General features: G+C 30.4%; 1 protein-coding gene across 10 annotated transcripts in view; it reads left to right on the forward strand.

Annotated features, from left to right (window-relative positions):
• The window catches only part of LOC139521196 (semaphorin-2A-like), a 92,633-nt gene that overhangs the window by 47,381 nt on the left and 27,063 nt on the right, over nt 1-18,189 (forward strand). For 4 of the 10 annotated variants that reach the window (XM_071314550.1, XM_071314552.1, XM_071314551.1 and 1 more), the window contains 2 exons: nt 8,268-8,442; nt 12,926-13,106. In XM_071314550.1, coding sequence (XP_071170651.1) covers nt 12,974-13,106 — 133 coding nt within the window. In that variant the 5' untranslated portion in view covers nt 8,268-8,442; nt 12,926-12,973. Of the gene's footprint in view, nt 1-668; nt 937-2,090; nt 2,435-6,189; nt 6,350-8,267; nt 8,443-11,183; nt 11,403-11,445; nt 11,881-12,476; nt 12,514-12,925; nt 13,107-18,189 lie in introns of those variants that run through there. The other 6 variants (XM_071314549.1, XM_071314554.1, XM_071314556.1 and 3 more) reach the window with 6 other exon arrangements.

Genomic DNA, 18,189 nt, shown 5'->3' on the forward strand with positions numbered 1-18,189 from the left:
AATTTTAATTTTCCAAGATCAGTATACAGGATTTTACATCATTTATTTCAGACCCATACCCTCTGCCATAAAATCCCTTCTGATACATGGACAGGTGACATTGTGATTCTATTCTGGTCTCTTCAAATTTTTGTATTTCACTTCATTTTTTTATAGCTAATCCACTGTCAGTGATTTTCAAGCTATTCAACTCAGTGACAGTTATGATAAAAGTGAAATGTTTTTACAGTTCCCTTGTTTTATCAATGTATATAAACATGGTTATCCTAAAATCAAACTGTACAACAAAATCTCCTGTGACTCTGCTTCCATATTAATGTAAATATTTTTTTTTTGTGACAGTTCATGTTAGGGTCTTCTTTGCAGTCCACGTTTTAAGTACGCTTTCAAACATTCAAGAAAATTATGTAACAAAATTCTAAATTTATTATTAGGTGAATACAATAGGAATAGAATTATATTACTATCCTAAAGTTAGATTTTAAATATATACAATATTTTCAGTGTCACTGTGTGCTAATGTTTCAAGGCCGATTGTCTTCATATGTAAAATTAGCCTGGTATTTGAGAAATATAGAATCTGAACAGGTTCTGTTATTGATATTTATTTAATTTGAATTTAAACATTCCTAATTTATTACAACAAAAAAATCAATAAATATGTACTCAATGTTTTGAACACTCCATGTAGGGATAATCATGATTGTACTGTACTTATTACTTCCCTTTACATCAATCATCCCAGTATCCCTGCAGGCAGACGTGTGTGTGTAGTGTAAATGTGAAATCTCAAAGTAATGTAAAGCCTCTACTACATTGTAAACAAACAAAATCAACTTGTGTCACATAGGAGTTTTAATTCATCCATGTAAAAAAGGATTTCGAGTGTTGGAAGATTTATCCATTTTCAAGTGTATTGATTATTTGATATAAGGAGTGAGTAGAGTATTGTTTTTATTTTGTCTTCATTTACATATAATCTATAATAATTCTGTGCATGTTTACTAAATCTTGTGTAATAGGCTGATAATTATATTGTCTGGATGTTTTACGTCACACACTATGAGAGTATTAATTAGATGTTGATATTTGATAGGGTTGTGTTATAGTTTGCCACACATGTAATAGGGTATTTTTAACATACATACACACATATATATAAATAATTGATGAACTGTACAATTGTTTTAATATACCCTTATTATTATAAACATCATGAAGTGTGTTACAAATTTTCGATAAATGTATTATCAATTAATTATTTTTTTCAACTGATGATATTTCTTGGAAAAGCAGGGAATGCCAAAACAATTAATTAACAGAGACAGCCGACAGGTATTAAATTTTAATAATATTTTTATTTCTTATACAGCTGAAGCTGTTAATGACTTATTTCTACTTTTTTATTTTTTCCCAGTGAAATTACACTTGTAAAACTGTGATCAAGTCAAAAAATTGACACTAAATCAAAAATATGAATAGCTTTACAGTAAAATTAATTAAAGTTATATAATGCACCAAAAAACCTATACTTTTTTCTGTTCTCATCTTGTTGTTGTATTGTTATGATTTATATTATGCAGTGCAGCTGTTTACATTTTTCCTAACAATTGGTTAGATGTTTTGTGATTTCAATGAGAAAGGATAGTTGTTTTAGATATTTAAAATTCAGCTTTAACATAAAAACATTGCGAATAAGGATAGAAAGTTTTCATTAAGAAATCGTCTGTCAGCTTGTTTGTATTTTTTTTTTTAAGAAGATTGACAGTGACTATACAAAATGGATTTCTATTGGCCATCTGTTTTCTGTATAATCGATTAGAACCTTTTTCTCCTGATGGTCAAAACACAAAGTTTGCAGGGTTATCACTGTTGTGTAAATTAGCAGATTAAATATAATGGCACACACTGTGAATCTCAAACATGGCAGCGATCTTTTGTGCCCACCTATAATAGCCATTAATCCCTTATTAGAGAAAGTGTTTAAGATCCAGTAAGCTTTAGCGATTGTTATGAATGACACCTTTTAGAAGGAGGTGACAAAATTCTTTCATTGGTACTTAGTTTAATCCTCTGGTTAAAAGACCACTGATATAGCAGATTAAATAGGTACCCTTTTATACAAATTATAACTTGAAAAGAACTTTATGAAAACTGTGCACATTTTTAATCTGGAATTAAATAGTAATAATTCGGTGTGTTGTAAGTTGATTTTTGTTTTGCAGTTTTTTGTTTTGCAGTTTTTCTGCTGTTTGTTCGTTAGAGATGTAGGATGATATCAGCATACTTACTTGATAGGTTTGGTACATGCCAAATTTTATCAGTATTTTGATAACAAGCTAGTTACATCATAAATTTGTACTTCTATTAGTAACATGTAATTAAGATTGTTGGTCAGTTCATTAAGGGATTAATTACTGGTATTGTACCTAATGTGAGTAGGAACATATTTATGTATCATTATTATTTTATTATCTTTAGTATACCAATTGTTATTAAATCATCTACTATACATTTGTTAGATTAGTATACATGTGTTTTCGTGGTTATCAAGATTTGAAAACATTTATTTTTAATGTACATTACAATATTTTTTTTTATTTTCCAAATTAAAGGGCCCATTAAGAGCATAACATTAATTACACATATCAAAAACATATTACCCTTCAAAACCTTACATAACTTTTATAATCTGCCATTTAAACTTCAATAATTATGTACATTAATCTTTGCACTGCTTGATATTTTTAATAATTTCATTTTCATTACTGTAGCTAAAACAAAAATCACCTTTTAATGAATGAACAGAATTAATTTTTAATCAATATATAGTCCGAACTATGTGATTCATGATTTTGTGGGAAAGTGCAAAAGACCACTTATTATCATGCTTACAATTTTTAGGATTGCCTCTATCATTGCACATCGTGACATTTATAAAGTCAATTAAACCTATCAGCAGACCACAAAATGATGTGAAATTCACTTCAAATGTACCTTTAAGTTGATTGATTAATTTTATCCATAATTGAAGTTTAAATGGCAGATTATAAAAGTTATGTAAGGTTTTGAAGGGTAATATGTTTTTGATATGTGTATTGTTTACTCTAGACTGAAATGTGTTGTTATTTGTTAATTCTAAGTATTTTAGATTTTAGTCAAAAGATTACGATCAATTATCTTTTCCGTCTTATACCCAGAAATTATATAAACAGGGATGGTTTTGTCACAAACTTGTTTTCATTTAGGAAGTGCAATTCTTGAAATGATGCAATTCTTTTTAATTTTCTGTGTCAAAAAGGGGGATGCCGTCACCAAACTCTCACACATAGTATTCTGCATCTGTTTTCTTTTACATTAAGTTGGCAATAGTTCAGATAATTTAACCTTAAATGATGAAAAGGGTTACTATCATTTGAAGATGATTTGATTACATTTTTACTTCCTGTGTAAATCTATGATGATTAAAGGATAAGTCTGTTTATATTACCTCCAATATCAACTTTTGTGGTTTACAGGTTAAAATATATGCGTTTTTGTTCTTATGTGCTTTTTGTGCATTTAACTTACCAAGAACCATTATATTCAAAGAAAAATTATATATTTATGTCTTTGTACTGAGTAGAAAGATCAAAAGCTACTATAAACAAATTTTATCTGATTCACAGAATTTATTAATAATACGAAATTCATAGACATGTTTTACAATTGAACGTAAACATAGTTTTTGATATATCTAAATCTAAAAGATATTTTTATTGTATTGTTAAACTAGTTTTCTGCCAGATTTTGAATGTATTTTTTTGTGCATTATTTGATTTTATTGTCATTGTGATAATAACTCCACCTGTTTAAAGTTTCATCTGTCCTAAAATAGAGAAAATAGATTAATTTTCCAATTTCAATATATGAAAAGAAGTATCAGTGAAATATATATAAGAAAACCATCTGCCCTCATCTAAATCAAAGAAATGTCCAAAGGAAAGACAAAATTTAAATTGTTGAAGTGTTGTAAGTCATGGTCAGATGTTGTTGAGTAGCTCCTTCAGGACAAACCTGATGTAATGGTATTAGATAAGTGGATAATGATGATAATAATCGGTTTATGTCTTTTGATGTAATTCCTAATCTATAACACACTTCTAATATTAAATCCAATGTCCCCTAGCCCTTTATTTGAATGTGACTACCTTTAAGGTAGGTGTCACTATATATAAAGGTGACATTTTGATAGATTGATTGCCTTTATGTAATGAATTCCCACCTGTTTTAATGATTCAGGTAAATCTACCCTGTAATGTATGATATTAACATCCTTTCAGCCTTCTTGTTCCTGTACCTCTAAATCTACCCCATAATGTATGAAATTATCATCCTTTCAGCCTTCTGGTACCTCTAGCTTTTTAAAGGTACTGCTAGCTTGTTAATTATACCCCACCTTGCTAGCTTGACTTCTGAAGTGTTAAGACTTGTTTTCTGATTTGTAATTTTGGATTGGTTTGTTGAATATTTGATGGGAGGGTCTAAATATGGGCAAGTAAATTATAATGATATTCTTGTTTACAGAATGCTCACATTCATTAGATATTTTTTGGACATAATCTATGATTTTGTAATATTTAATGAATATTTGTATTATATTTTATACATGTGGACATCATTGATTTATTTTATTGTTGCAAATTGAGTTTCGTGACGGTAATATCTAAGTTTGAAATACATTGCAGACATTAGTAAATCAATATAGAAATAAGGAGAGGTGGTATGATTGCCTATGAAACAACTATCCATAGATGTAAGCAATTAAAAGGCATGTACATCCTTCAACAATGAGCAAAACTTATACTATATAGTTAGCTTTAAATGGCTCCAAAATTATAGAATGTAAAAAAGGTTAAACTAACGCCCTGAGTTATGACAAAACAATTAACCAAAACAAAATCTGTCGGACAGTAACAAATGACAATTTGGCTCCAGACTTTGGACAGGAGCTTAGAGAATTTGTCAGGGTCAAACATGTTTGTGAGCCTTTTATACAAGTTTTTATAAACCTAAATGTTGTCGCATTTCGTCATGAAAATGGCTTGACAGATTTTAACCAAACTTGCACAGATTCTTCTACAGTGTCGACAACAGCATGTTAAACAAATCATTTTTTTTTATTAACTTATATGTCATCAGGGATTCCAAAGAGCATTACACCATGTTAACCATGGGATTATACCCCTGTAGATATAAGCTATGCTGTTCAAGAAAAATTGCTATTACATATGTTATGAGATAAGAATTTTGACAGTTTTTGAAAAAAATACCACACACAAATAACTGAATTATCAAGAGAGAGAAAGTTCTCACATTACATTTCATTGACAGAGAAGGTCAACGGTAATGGTATAATCAGCTATTTTTATCAAACCGATGTTAAAAAAATCTCACAAAAACTGTAAACATATGTTACTGATGTCAAATATTTGTCACCTATTTTGTTATACACACAGTTCCTGAAATTCCAATGATCAGTAATGAAACATTTTGTTTGGACCTAGTAAAACACAACATTGATGGATAAGTTGCCTATATTTAGATGAAAATTCCTATATTTACTAGATATACAATGTCAATGAAGTTGTTTGATCTGAGTTCTTAATGGGGTGATACATAGTGAATTCTTCTGTCCATTTGCATCAGGTTTGACTTGGTCTATGTAACTTTTTTTTTTTTTGGTACTTCTTGAGAACTGCTTGACAGAATTCAACCAAGCTAGCATGACTAGCACCGGCTCTTCTATCACGTCAAAAAATTCTTTTGCACCATTTTTGATGATTTATCTGACTGATTTTTGAGATATGCATTGCAAAATCATTGACTTATATAGCCCCATCTACTTATGTTGGCTTATTAATCTGCAATATTGTTTGAAAAATTTTGATCTGTTTGTAAAATGATAATGTTTAAGAGACCTTTTGTTTTGTGAAAAATCCTAGTTAGGGAAAAAGAAATTGAAAGTGCACTCTTGAGTATAAATTTTTCATTTTTTGGGGTTTTTTTTGTGCGTGTTGCATTGTTTGCATTGTGTTATTTTACTCAATAGTTTTAAAGATGAAATATCATAAGATGTATATGTAGGTGTAAACATCCTTTAGAAAGATTGAAAAACCCACTCTATCGTGCAACTCTTTATTATACTTAATTTAACTTTATGAATTTACGATAGCATGTTTAAATCGGGATCCTCTAATTATATTAGGACTAATTTACATTAATGAATTTCTGCGTAAGGGAGATTTGAATTTTCTATAAATCAATTTTCCCAGGATTAGAGTACATCTGTTGTGTGGATTAACATATAGTATGTATATTTGATGCATCAGCATGTGCATATTTGTCACATCACACTTAAACGGTGACCTTAACACATAATTACATTGTCCTAATGTATGATAGGTCAGGGAGAGTTAGGCTATTTGGCATTGATGGAAAAATGTGTTATCATGAATTATAATAAATTTGTGAAATTTACTACATGTGATATTCGATATGAGGTCTAAAATTACGCCTCATTTCATGTTCAACTGTACATACCAAGGTATTAACAAAATTTGCTACAGAATATTGTTGGAATCTTTTACAGACTTCATTGTTGCTAGGATAAAGTTGATGTTTTGCACGTAATGTAAATGTATTTTTGAGCTCCTCATTATAGCAATACATTATGACTATCTTTACTGATGCAGTGGAATTTAAGGATAATGAAACATGTATATTTTTCATTGCTAGTTGTTGCTGATATTAGATATACATTTGTGATTTAAAATCTTTAAAGAAAAATATTAACAAATTCATGAGTTCTGACACCTGTTTATGTTTTTATTCCTTTATTCTATGAACTACACTTCTGTTCTTTCTTCAAGACATAAGTTGAAAAATGGAAGGCTGGTACTGTGGATTCATTACTATTTGTTGGGTACCAATGTTCATGGATTTTGTGGAAGTTGGGGAACCAGGAATTGAAGTGTTCAACAAATTACAAATTTGGTATTAAAGGAATATATGCAAATTGTGCCAAAGCTATGAAATAAGCATGAAAATGAAAGTTTTCCTCATTCCAGGAAAATCAGTACCAATGAAAATAAATGAATCCATCTTATTTCAGACTACTAGCAAATATGTTCAACAGAGACATGTTCAGTATGTGCCTGTCCAAAATCGGGAGCCTGTATTTCAGTGGATTGTCAGTTGTTGCTTTATATTATATTTGTTTTTTGTTTATCAGGACATTAGTTTTCTATGTTGAAAAATTTTACATTTGCTATTTCTTGGCTTTTTATCATGGGTTTGATCATTGTCAAAGGCTGTACAGTGACCTATAGTTTTTAATTTCTATGTTATTTGGTATCTGATGGAAAGTTGTCTCATTGGTAATCAAACCACATCTCTTATATACTCATACCTTTAGTACATTATACCTTGGTAGACCACCCACTTCTAATGTTCCTCTGTTTCAGACAAATTGTTTATTTTTCATTATTTTCCTTTTATAGTCATAAAAAAAATTGTAGTTCCCTGACAAACATAATTTGTTGTGAATATGTAACTTATTATGCACTGTATTCGCCTTTTGACTGACTAGTAATATATATTTGCATTATTATTTTTTTCAATAAAACTTGATACAATCTAATAACTTCATAGTTTATTAAGCGTGTGTCAAATATCAATGAGTAGTCATTAAAAATTTATAATGGAAACTTGAACCCTGGCAGAGGACAATTTTTATAGACTTGCCACCCTTTTAAAATATAGATGTCTTTAAATTTGGCTCCTTATTGTGTATCCCTCCATTGGTTTTAGAATACTACATTAAAACAGTCTCAAAAGCAGTCATTTGGTCCTAACAATATTAAGTTTTTGGTCAATTTTTTCGTTGCAAAATTAAGATTTGGACAATTGACTGTTGTTCATTTTGACAATCCTTCATAATTGTTAGCAATTATTTAATAAATGAAAAATGAGTAAGTAAAAATACAATATGAAAGTATGAAAGATATATAGTTACAGGACTTGAATTTTAACCTTACGTTGTAGATTTGCATAAACATGTTATTAAAAATATACTATAATGTATACAAGTTAGCTGTTTCAAATGTTTAAAAGATTCATGCAATAAGATTTATAGAAAACTGATTATGAATACACAATTGCATTTTAAAATAATTTAATGACTTATAGAAAATAGACTAATCAGTGAAATTTATTTTTTTTTACAGGAAAAGGAAATGAGGACAGAAAATCAAGTTTAATTCTCAGGAGGATATTACATATAGATATAGATATAAAAAATCTACAATATTGAGGACAAGGATATAGATATTAATCATGTTTTGAAGTATGAGGAAGACTAAGATTTCGTTTGGATATTATACATGTACGATGACGACATAGGTAGGTAAAACGTTATATCTTATTATTAGAAAATCCAGATTGTGGTCAATTAAGGGGTATAAAATCCATAAGTTATGTGTGGGAGAAGATGTGAATATGGTCGGAAAAAAGGGGAGGCAGGTCAGTTTATTATTTTATAGAAATTTGAAATGCCTTTTAGTTGCCAGAGTAAAATAAAATTGTAAATCAAAGTGTTTTGTGAAATTTAAGTGAACAACTAGTCCTCCTTTTAAAAAAGTCTATATGTAAAGTCAAAGTCAGTTGTTGTAACACGATTGATTGTCTTTTCCTTAACATCCTTGTAGCAAGAAATACAGGCAATACGAATCATAATTGATGATTGATAGATTGTTTTAATCTTTGTAAAATTTCCTAATGAACCAAATGAAATAAAGAAGATGTATTTATAAATATAGCCAAATGACAAAATTAGGATATTTCATGAATTGTTAAAAGATCCAGTACACCACCTCTGGATTGTGTGCTAACAAATATCATACACTTATGGTGCACTCTTCAATGTGGTGAAACACATAGCTAGTTAAGGGTGATCTCATAGATATGTAGGACAAAATAAAAATGTAGAGAAGTGATATGATTGCTATTGAGACAACTAACTATAGACAAAAAGACAAGTCCACATATCAGATACTAAAAGCGAAACGTCTACTATGTTTAGTGTATGGAATGATTGTAAGGTGTACATGTCCAATTGACAGGTGTCATCTGACCTTGACCTCATTTTCATTGTTCAGTCGACAGTGTTATGTTTTTAAGTTTTGGTCTTTTTTTCTACTACTATATGCACTCATTGAACTGATTTGGTGGAATTATTTTATGAAGTTCATGTTATTCTCGCTGGTTTTATTTGACCTTGACCTCATTTTCATGGCCATGGCTCATTGGTCAATGTAAAGTTTTCATGGTTTAGTTTGTTTTTTAGATACTATAAGCAATAGGTCAACTATTTAATGCATAGATTGATTGTAAGGTGTACATGTCTGTGTGGCATTGTACATTTTACCTTGACCTCATTTTCAGGGTTCATTGGTCAATGTTTAGTTTTCTAGGTTCAGTCTGTTTCTTAGAAACTATAAGCAATAGGTCACCTATATTTGGCGTATGGGATGATTGTTAGGTGTCCATGCATATATCCTTTGGTTCATCTGACCTCAACCTGATTTTCTTGGATACTATTAAGATTATGTGATAGGTGTAGTAAAGTTTATATTTAGGACTATCAAGTTATCAACATACTATCAATGGTTAGTAAAGAAGATGAGACATTTCAGTGTGTGCACTCTTGTTTTGCATATAGTGGCTAAGTTTTCCCATAATGGCATGGAGAAAGAACATACCTCTTGCTAGCTTGATGAATGTATTGAGAAAGCTAAAGGAATTACATCAATGAAAGTGTCCTGCTGTACCTTTCGTAAGATGTCTTCACAACAGAATTAGTTTATTGAACATTGAGATTTTTTTTAGTTTCTGTCAAAATAGAACATATGAAGCCTGAAAAAGTCAATTCAACAACTATCACTGTATCACCCTCTGCATGATTCTTAGGTGGAGCCATACTTAATTATAATGGTATTTTGACATTTATGGTCATTCATACAAACAGAATTCTTAAAACATGCTAAAATTTCTGTTTAAGTGGTGTTTTAATTTCATTTCATATAATATTTTTTAAGGAAAAGTCATTTTTTATGAATAATCATACAAGAAGTTAATATTTTTTTGGCATATTGCAAATTTTAAGTATGAAACACCTGACTCCATAAACTGCAGCAGTCATATTAACCAGGTGTAAATACTAATAATCTACTTTCCACATTTAATCATTTCATAAGCATTTAAATTTTATGTTTCTTTTACTGTGTCGTAAAATTATTTAGCATATAAAATTTTAAAACTGGAAAATTGATAAATAATTATTAACATACTCTTAAGTTTAATATTCATTAAATATGAGAAAATTTCACTTAATCGTATAATGAAGGTTTTTGAGTGACATCTTTTGTGAATCCAACATATAATATTCATTCAAACAATACTAACATTTATGTAAACATATAGTGTACTTTCATTATCATCTTAGTTTGTTTATCGTTTCATTTTTTTTACAACTTTTTGACAAAAAAATGACAGCGAAATAATTTAAGAGGGAGATTTTAGATTACTGACACAATTTTTCTAAAGCTCCCACTCAGCTCAACTGAACTCATTTACAAACTTGTCATCATATTTCAAAAAATATTATCAGATTATGAGAAATTTGCATGCAACAGTTGAGTTAAAATCAACTATAGGATAATCTAACACACCCTAGTGGTAATCTAACACACTCTTGTGGTATTTAATTATGGACTTGTCTTCAACTTTGGCACTTATTGACCTACAGGTGAGAAATTACATCACTTTAAACAGGTAATAAGCATTTTAAGACTATACCTGTCAGATTTTTATCTACTTCTAATATGATTTACTAAAACTTATAACATCAAAATTTCATGAAAAATGGCTTTTAATAATTTTCTTGTTAAATATTCCCCTGTTATCTCTGCTATTAAACCTGTCAACATTGCCAGTTTCTTATAATGTTATCAGAATATCAAAATCTAAAAAAGTTTGGTGATATATTTGTCTTTGAACCTTGGTTTCTGCTCTGATGTAAGACCTACTTTTCATGACATTATTTTTGGCATCTTTTCACTGGCAAGTGTATTCTTGTTGTGTAGGGGAATATTTGGTAACCTATCTATGGTTCTATGACCTTGAGATGTAAGTTGCTGTGACATTCATAGCCTGTCATACCAGTCATACCAGTAATAGTTATGGTGTGAGGTACCAGTCATTCCAGTCATAGTTTTGTGTGTAAGGTACCAGTACTTATGTCTAAGACTAACTCTCCAAAGTTTGAAGTGATTGTTTCTATAATTGGTGATGTCAAATGTCATGTAAGTGTTGAAGTATATAGGAAGTGCAAGGTACTTGGTACTCAGATGAAATTAGAAAGAATGGTATTATCCTTGTAAAAATATGACAGGAAGAACAAAACAGTATGGCAGCAAGTCATCTTTAAAATTTATGTATAGACAGAGTGCACTTAATTTGATCTTTATCTGGTGATAAAACTGGTGCGGTGGTGGTGTATAATTGTTTCTAACAATTGTCCTGACTAATTAAGGAATATTGTATATTGTTACAGAGGAACTGAGTACTTTCTATCTGCCATCTTGTCTCTTACCGTACGATACATGTACATGTATTGTCTGGTGACAATATTATTTCGTTCTTCTTAACTCACTTGACCTTTTTTCCATGAATGACAACATTTTCATGCGTAGGAAATGAGAAATGTGTAGGACATTTGATGTTCATCACTTTACTATAGGAGACAATTAGGTATTCTACGCAAAGACTTATCGTACTAAGGTATGTTGATTAATGTACACGTGTGCACATTGACATTGAAAATCATTGTTTTAATTTATACACTGTTTATTAAGTACTTGTGGTTGGTATGTCCTACTGAAGGTACAGAATTCCTCAGTGTGTTTTTAGTTTGTTACTCACAGTGAAATAAGGTTAAGATAGTTTTGTTTATAATGTCCATTCAAAATGGCATTAGTTTTATTTGATTTGATACAACTACTTGGACTCTGAGTGGCAGAGACTATCATCCACAGGGCAGTCAGTGGTTTTTCTTTGGCATGCATTGCTAAAGATTTACAGCTTTATAAGCTTTTGCAGTTAAGAAACTAGGATTGTAAACTCATTTGAACACTGATGTATGTAAATGATTTTGGATATTTGTCAATTTGATTTTGTTGTACAGCTTCCCCTGTATTTGTCCTACTTTGGCTTTCATAAATTTTTAAGCAGTCCTTGGAATTTTAATCCAGAAATGTGCATACTATAGCCAAATAAGAATATTCTAATTTTGATTTGAAATGAACTAAACATACATTGCTTACAGAATGAATTTTGTGTAACATCCTTGGCTTTAATTTTTTTCAACTTTAGAGTTTTTGATGAAAGTCAATCCATAAAAGCGATTAGCATACAGTGAGTTGATTAAGTTTTATTTGAATTTGCTGCATTTTAATCTGTTTGCTTGCTTGTTTATTTTCTGCCCTGCTTTAATTTTGTATTACAATCCATATGTGAAGAAATCCAAGACATACAGCAATGGTATTTTGTCAGTTCTGTCATATCTGATAATAATAATTGTCCATGTGATGACCACCCCTACTTAAGTTAGGATTACCTAGTTGGGCTACAGTATTTATCACTTTATGATATTTGTGACATTTATTCAGGTTTAACTGTTGAACATTTGCATTGTTTTTACATGCTAAAACTTTTGATATTTTAGTGAAATGATTTCTCTGTAATGAGAAACATCTCATGTTGAATAATAAACTGTTTTTCGTGTTCTAAAACATGATTACTTAAAGATTTATTTTCATCATTCCAGGTTACAAACAAGACAGAAAAAAAGAAAATTTCGAAAAGAACAGTAACGATGGCGCCAAAGATATTCCAAGAATTTTCCATTTGGAAGATGAATCTGTATCTAGCTCTACTGCTCACTTTAGAGACTGTTCTCACTTATGATCTCAGGGATAGCATAGCCTGTGCTTCATTTTATAAAGATGGTAAGTTCAGTTGCAAACACTCAAATATAGCATAGTTAGTGCTTCATTTTCCAAGAACAATCATTAAGGGTTTCAGGAAATCAAGATTTAGCATAACTTGTGCTTCATTTTATAAAGATGGTAAGTTCAGTTGCATGATATCAGATTTAGCATAGTTTGTGCTTCATTTTGGAAAGATGCTCAGTGAAGGTAGCCTGAAATGTGATTTAGTATACCGGTAGTTTGTGCTTCATTTTCTGAAGATGGCCAGTAAGGGTTGTCTGATCTCAAATCTAGCATAGTTTGTGCTTCACTTTGCAAAGATGGTCAGTAAGGGTTGCCTGAACTCAGATTTAGTATAAGTTGTGCTTCATTTTGCAAAGATGGTCAGAAATGAACTATGGGTTGTATGGTCCCTTGGAAATAATAAAGATATTTTTTATGAGCCCCCTAGCAATTTTGATACATTTCTTATTTAAAACAAGTACAGAAAGGTTTTTTGGAAGGAAGAAAATAAGTGATATGATTTTGTTTGAAAAATCATTGGTGGATATCTACCAGTAGCGGTTGGCTTGATATGAAATACAGGTGCCTTTCCATTTAATGATCACTAAAGTGTATATCTGTCATGATAGATTTGATTTGATGTTTTTAAAACGCATACTTCATCATGAAAAATCTATCATTACATATTAAAAGGCATGTCTTAAAACAGGTGTCTTCTTAGTGAACAGGTTTACTGAGTGACTGAGATTTTGCATTTTGATAATTTGATCTAATCTTGTAAAAGGAAAAAAAAATAAGCCTTATTGATGTCTTAATTCTAATTAAATACTTGCTGAGCAAAGCATATTAACCCAAGTACATACTGTTGAGTTTGAATGTGAACTTAATTATATCATGTTGACTTCTTTAAAGATAAGAACTCCAGAAGCATAGCAATTTCAAAAGAACAAAAAAAGTATAAGGAACGTAAAATTTTTGCAGAAAAACAGTCACCAAACATAACCTCATGAGTCTGCTGAATTTCATGATGGCCTAGAAGGTCAGATTGCTCTGTTTTTGAAAACACGGTAAATTGTCAGAATTATGCTGGTATGGTATCAGGCCAATGATGAGGGTGTCTCTGAAATGTGGATTGATTATTATTGGTGGCAGGCTAATTTTAGGGGTTATATATAATTTAACATGAATTTCAATGTTAGACAAAGTACAAATTTTGCCTATGTTTAGTTATATACTTTTGTGTGCAGACTTTAACAAAACAATGAAATCAAATATCCGCAAAAATAAAATTCACACGAAAAAATGTGTACCTTCATAAATAAAAGTATTCCCAATAGTCAAACTTTGATGAAATCTCAACTTTAATAGTCTTTACTCTTAATTTTTGTTTTCAAAGGGTTTGGAACTCCAGTTTGCTAGGGGTATATGATATTGTTATCACTAATTGGCGATTCACTCATGGTCACAGTCATCTATGAAATGGTATTCACTACAATCATCCTCTATTTCTGATGTAACATGTAACATGCTAAGACTGCTTTTAAGCCATGGGGGGTTTAGGTAGTTCTGAGTTGCTTTGCAATCTAGACTGGGTTAAGTTATACAAGATATTTATTTTGTTAACAATTTGTTGACTGGGTTATAAAAATAATGAAATTATTGTTTGTCTATATAACTTGGTGATGGAATTCTTTGATGTTCTGATTAGAAATTATGTAACAAGTTATCCCAAGGGTAGAAACTTCTAATAGTGCAAACAATTTTATCCACTTCTACTAAAATGAAGTGCAGAAACAGTTAACCCATGGTGTTTAGTTATTGGCAAACTGCATTATAATAACAGTAACCATTTGACTAAAGTGAACTCATGGGGCTTTTCTCTGGATCAAATGTCTTTTTAATTTACAAGTATGAAATGTTCTTGTAAACTCTGTAGACTATTTGCTGTGACAGTGTTATACCATAAGAATTATCATTTCTGATTAAGATAAAAAGTTACTAAACATAATGCCATTAAATGAGGAATTCTGATATAATTTTTAGAATCTGACATTGTTAGCATTCTGTGTCAATGTTAGCGAAATAGTTTTAGCAGTCGTTGCACTCACTAACAGTTTATCCTGACTATCAAGGGGAAGAGCTAAAGGACTTAGATACAAACTCTTGGTTATCACTTATGATGTGGCCAGGCTAGGCTCTATTATTTTTATACCAGTCTTATATAGAAAAGGATATTGCAAGTTTTTAATACGCTGAATAATTTGTTTAATTGGAATAATTGCATGAGAATTCCGTAACATATTATCTCTGGTCATCAACCTATCTTATACTACTGAGATCATTCCCCTTTTTGAAGGGGTTCATGTTTAGTCTATAGTGTCTATGTTTTGTTTTGTGGACTTGTTTGTCTTTTGGTCGTTTTTTGCCATGGCCTTTTTTTTTACTTAGATTTATAAGTTTGAGTTTTTCTTTGGTATTGGTATTGTTTGCTCTCTTGAAGTTAACGTTGAATAAGAGGATTTGTTGATTGTTTCAACTTTTGTAAATGTCATCTCTGAAGTAAATTGTCTCCTATATATGCCAGACATGGCTATAACACCAATCACCACAGACACAGTTTTATAGGTCTGTACAATTATTCTCATATTTGTCTGCATTTTTTCTGGCAATTGACATATTGGTGCTAATCTAAGCTTTGATGTCCTAGTTACATGGAGATAGAGCTAGATTATATCAAATTATCATAGTTTAAACTACAGAGAGAAATGTTTTTGTAACATAAACATCTGTCTTCAATTAACATATGTGCTACTGCATATTATATAATACATGCTTGTGTCATGGAGTCACATATTTGTCACAAGAGCCAATAGTATTGCATCATCTTATAAGACAGTTGCCATAGATATCATGAATAATTGGCATATTCAGCGGATATCAATGCTAAGTCATGACTTTTTTGCAGTATTTGATTTACTGATTGATCTTTATACATAAGTAAATTGTGCATTAGAAATAAAGTATGTAATTTTGAAGGTACCGATAATCTCTGTAACTCTGCCAACAAGTCTCAGTAACCTAATGAGCTGATTTATGTTTCATATTGTTCAAGTAAATGAAAACAATCAGAGTCAAGTAGTTCATTAATGGAATAACATTAACATTATCAGATGTATATTTCAACAACTAATATGTCTTCGGTGATGCTCTACCTCAAAGTATTTGTAAGTCCAAAACCTAATTCAAAAGTTAAAGAACTGATAAAGTTCCTTTCTAATCTAATTTTAGACAAGATTTCTATTCAAAACTTAAGATTTGAATTCTCCTTGGTGGTAAAACATTCGATACCTTCATGGGAATCTGAACGCTGATAATCATGTTGTTGATCCGAAACTCTTATCCAAGTTGTGACAAGTTTGTCAAAACATCAAATTCTGTGCATGTTATTGCATTATATAATTCTATTTTATCATACCGATATTCTATTGACGATAATGAGAATAGCAGGCACCACATTTCTGTGTTTTGTAAGCCAGACATTAACATCTGAAGACCAAAAAGCTTAAGTAACCAGTTCAATAAGTAAAGTTTTATCAGATAATAAATTAGGTGGTAATTAACTCTGATTTACATGAAGAATGTGTTATGTAATTAGGTTACTTAAAGGAGATCAGACAGCTCAAATGTTCTCAATCTCAGTCAGAAATAAGTGGTTTCTCAAAACATTACTCTTCTGATCAGCCAACACATTTTTACCCAGTGTACCAGTTTTTCTAGACGAACCAGAGAGTCATTAACCCTTCTTGAGTTATGTCCCTTTTTATCTTGAAAAAAAATTGCAAAGTTTGAGCGGGGGGGGGGGGGATTCAAGTCCTCAAACACATTTTATTTTATTTTATTAACTTTCATATGGTTACACAGTAATATGACAAAAATTTGAAATTCATAGAAACACAATGTTATCAGTATAAACAATTCTCACTACATTCTGTGCTTCCTTATGGCACAGAAAAAGAAAAACAGTTTTCCAACTAGAATAAAGGCTAAATCTGATAAGTTTATTCACACAATTGTTATGAATTCCACATTCTCTAACTTATTTTCACACCAGACACAATAATTAAAATTTTTGGCTTTAATCAGATTTTTTCAATATAATATGTTAAATAGAAAAATTAATACAATACTGATGACTTTCGATGATAACTTTGAAAGTTGAGATAAAGAAAATCATATTATATTTACACTATCTATATATGGAAGGTTTCCAGTTTTCATTTAAAAACAATGAAAGAATGTAGACTTTTGTTTAAGTTTTGCTTGACTATGATTTGATTACCAAGTAGATATCATTGACTATTCATTGTAAGGATTGTACAACTTTGTACCATCATAATATAGTACATATTCATACAGAAAGTCAATGGAGGGGAGTTGGCACTAAAGTTAACAGTTACATCAGAAGATCTTAATAGAAAAACAAATGCATTTCATTTTCTCATAGAAATGAAATATTTCCTTAAGTTTAAGTTATTCTATAATGCAAAACTCATAAACTTTTGTCATATAGGTCAAAGGGAGTTTATGTCAATCTGCAGGTTAGGAAAAAGTATACCAACATTCCAACTGACTTCATTTTCAGAAAACGACATCTATAACAAACATAAACTTTTAGCTACTTCTTTACAAGCAGAACCAAACACAATGAAAGTCCCAACTATGTACTGGCTTCCGAAGCTACACAAAAAACCTTACAAATATAGATTTATTTCATCTTCCAGCCATTGTTCAACTACTAAATTGTCTGTTTTACTTACTAGTACACTTGGTACAATAAAAAACCTGATAATAAATTGTTCAAATAAGGCCTTTGAAAATAGTGGAATTAATTACTTTTGGAGTGTCAAAAACTCGTTGGAAGTACTTGATAAATTGCATGCATATATTGGTGATTTTGAATCTGTTCAAAGTTTTGATTTTTCTACCCTATATACCACTTTGCCTCATATTCTTATTAAGAAAAAATTCACATCCCTAATTAACTGGGCATTTAAAAAGTCGGAATGCGAGTACATATGTTCAAACTCTTTTAGATCAT

Source organism: Mytilus edulis, chromosome 4 (genome assembly GCF_963676685.1).
Source record: "Mytilus edulis chromosome 4, xbMytEdul2.2, whole genome shotgun sequence".
Taxonomy (NCBI): Eukaryota; Metazoa; Mollusca; class Bivalvia; order Mytilida; family Mytilidae; genus Mytilus; species Mytilus edulis.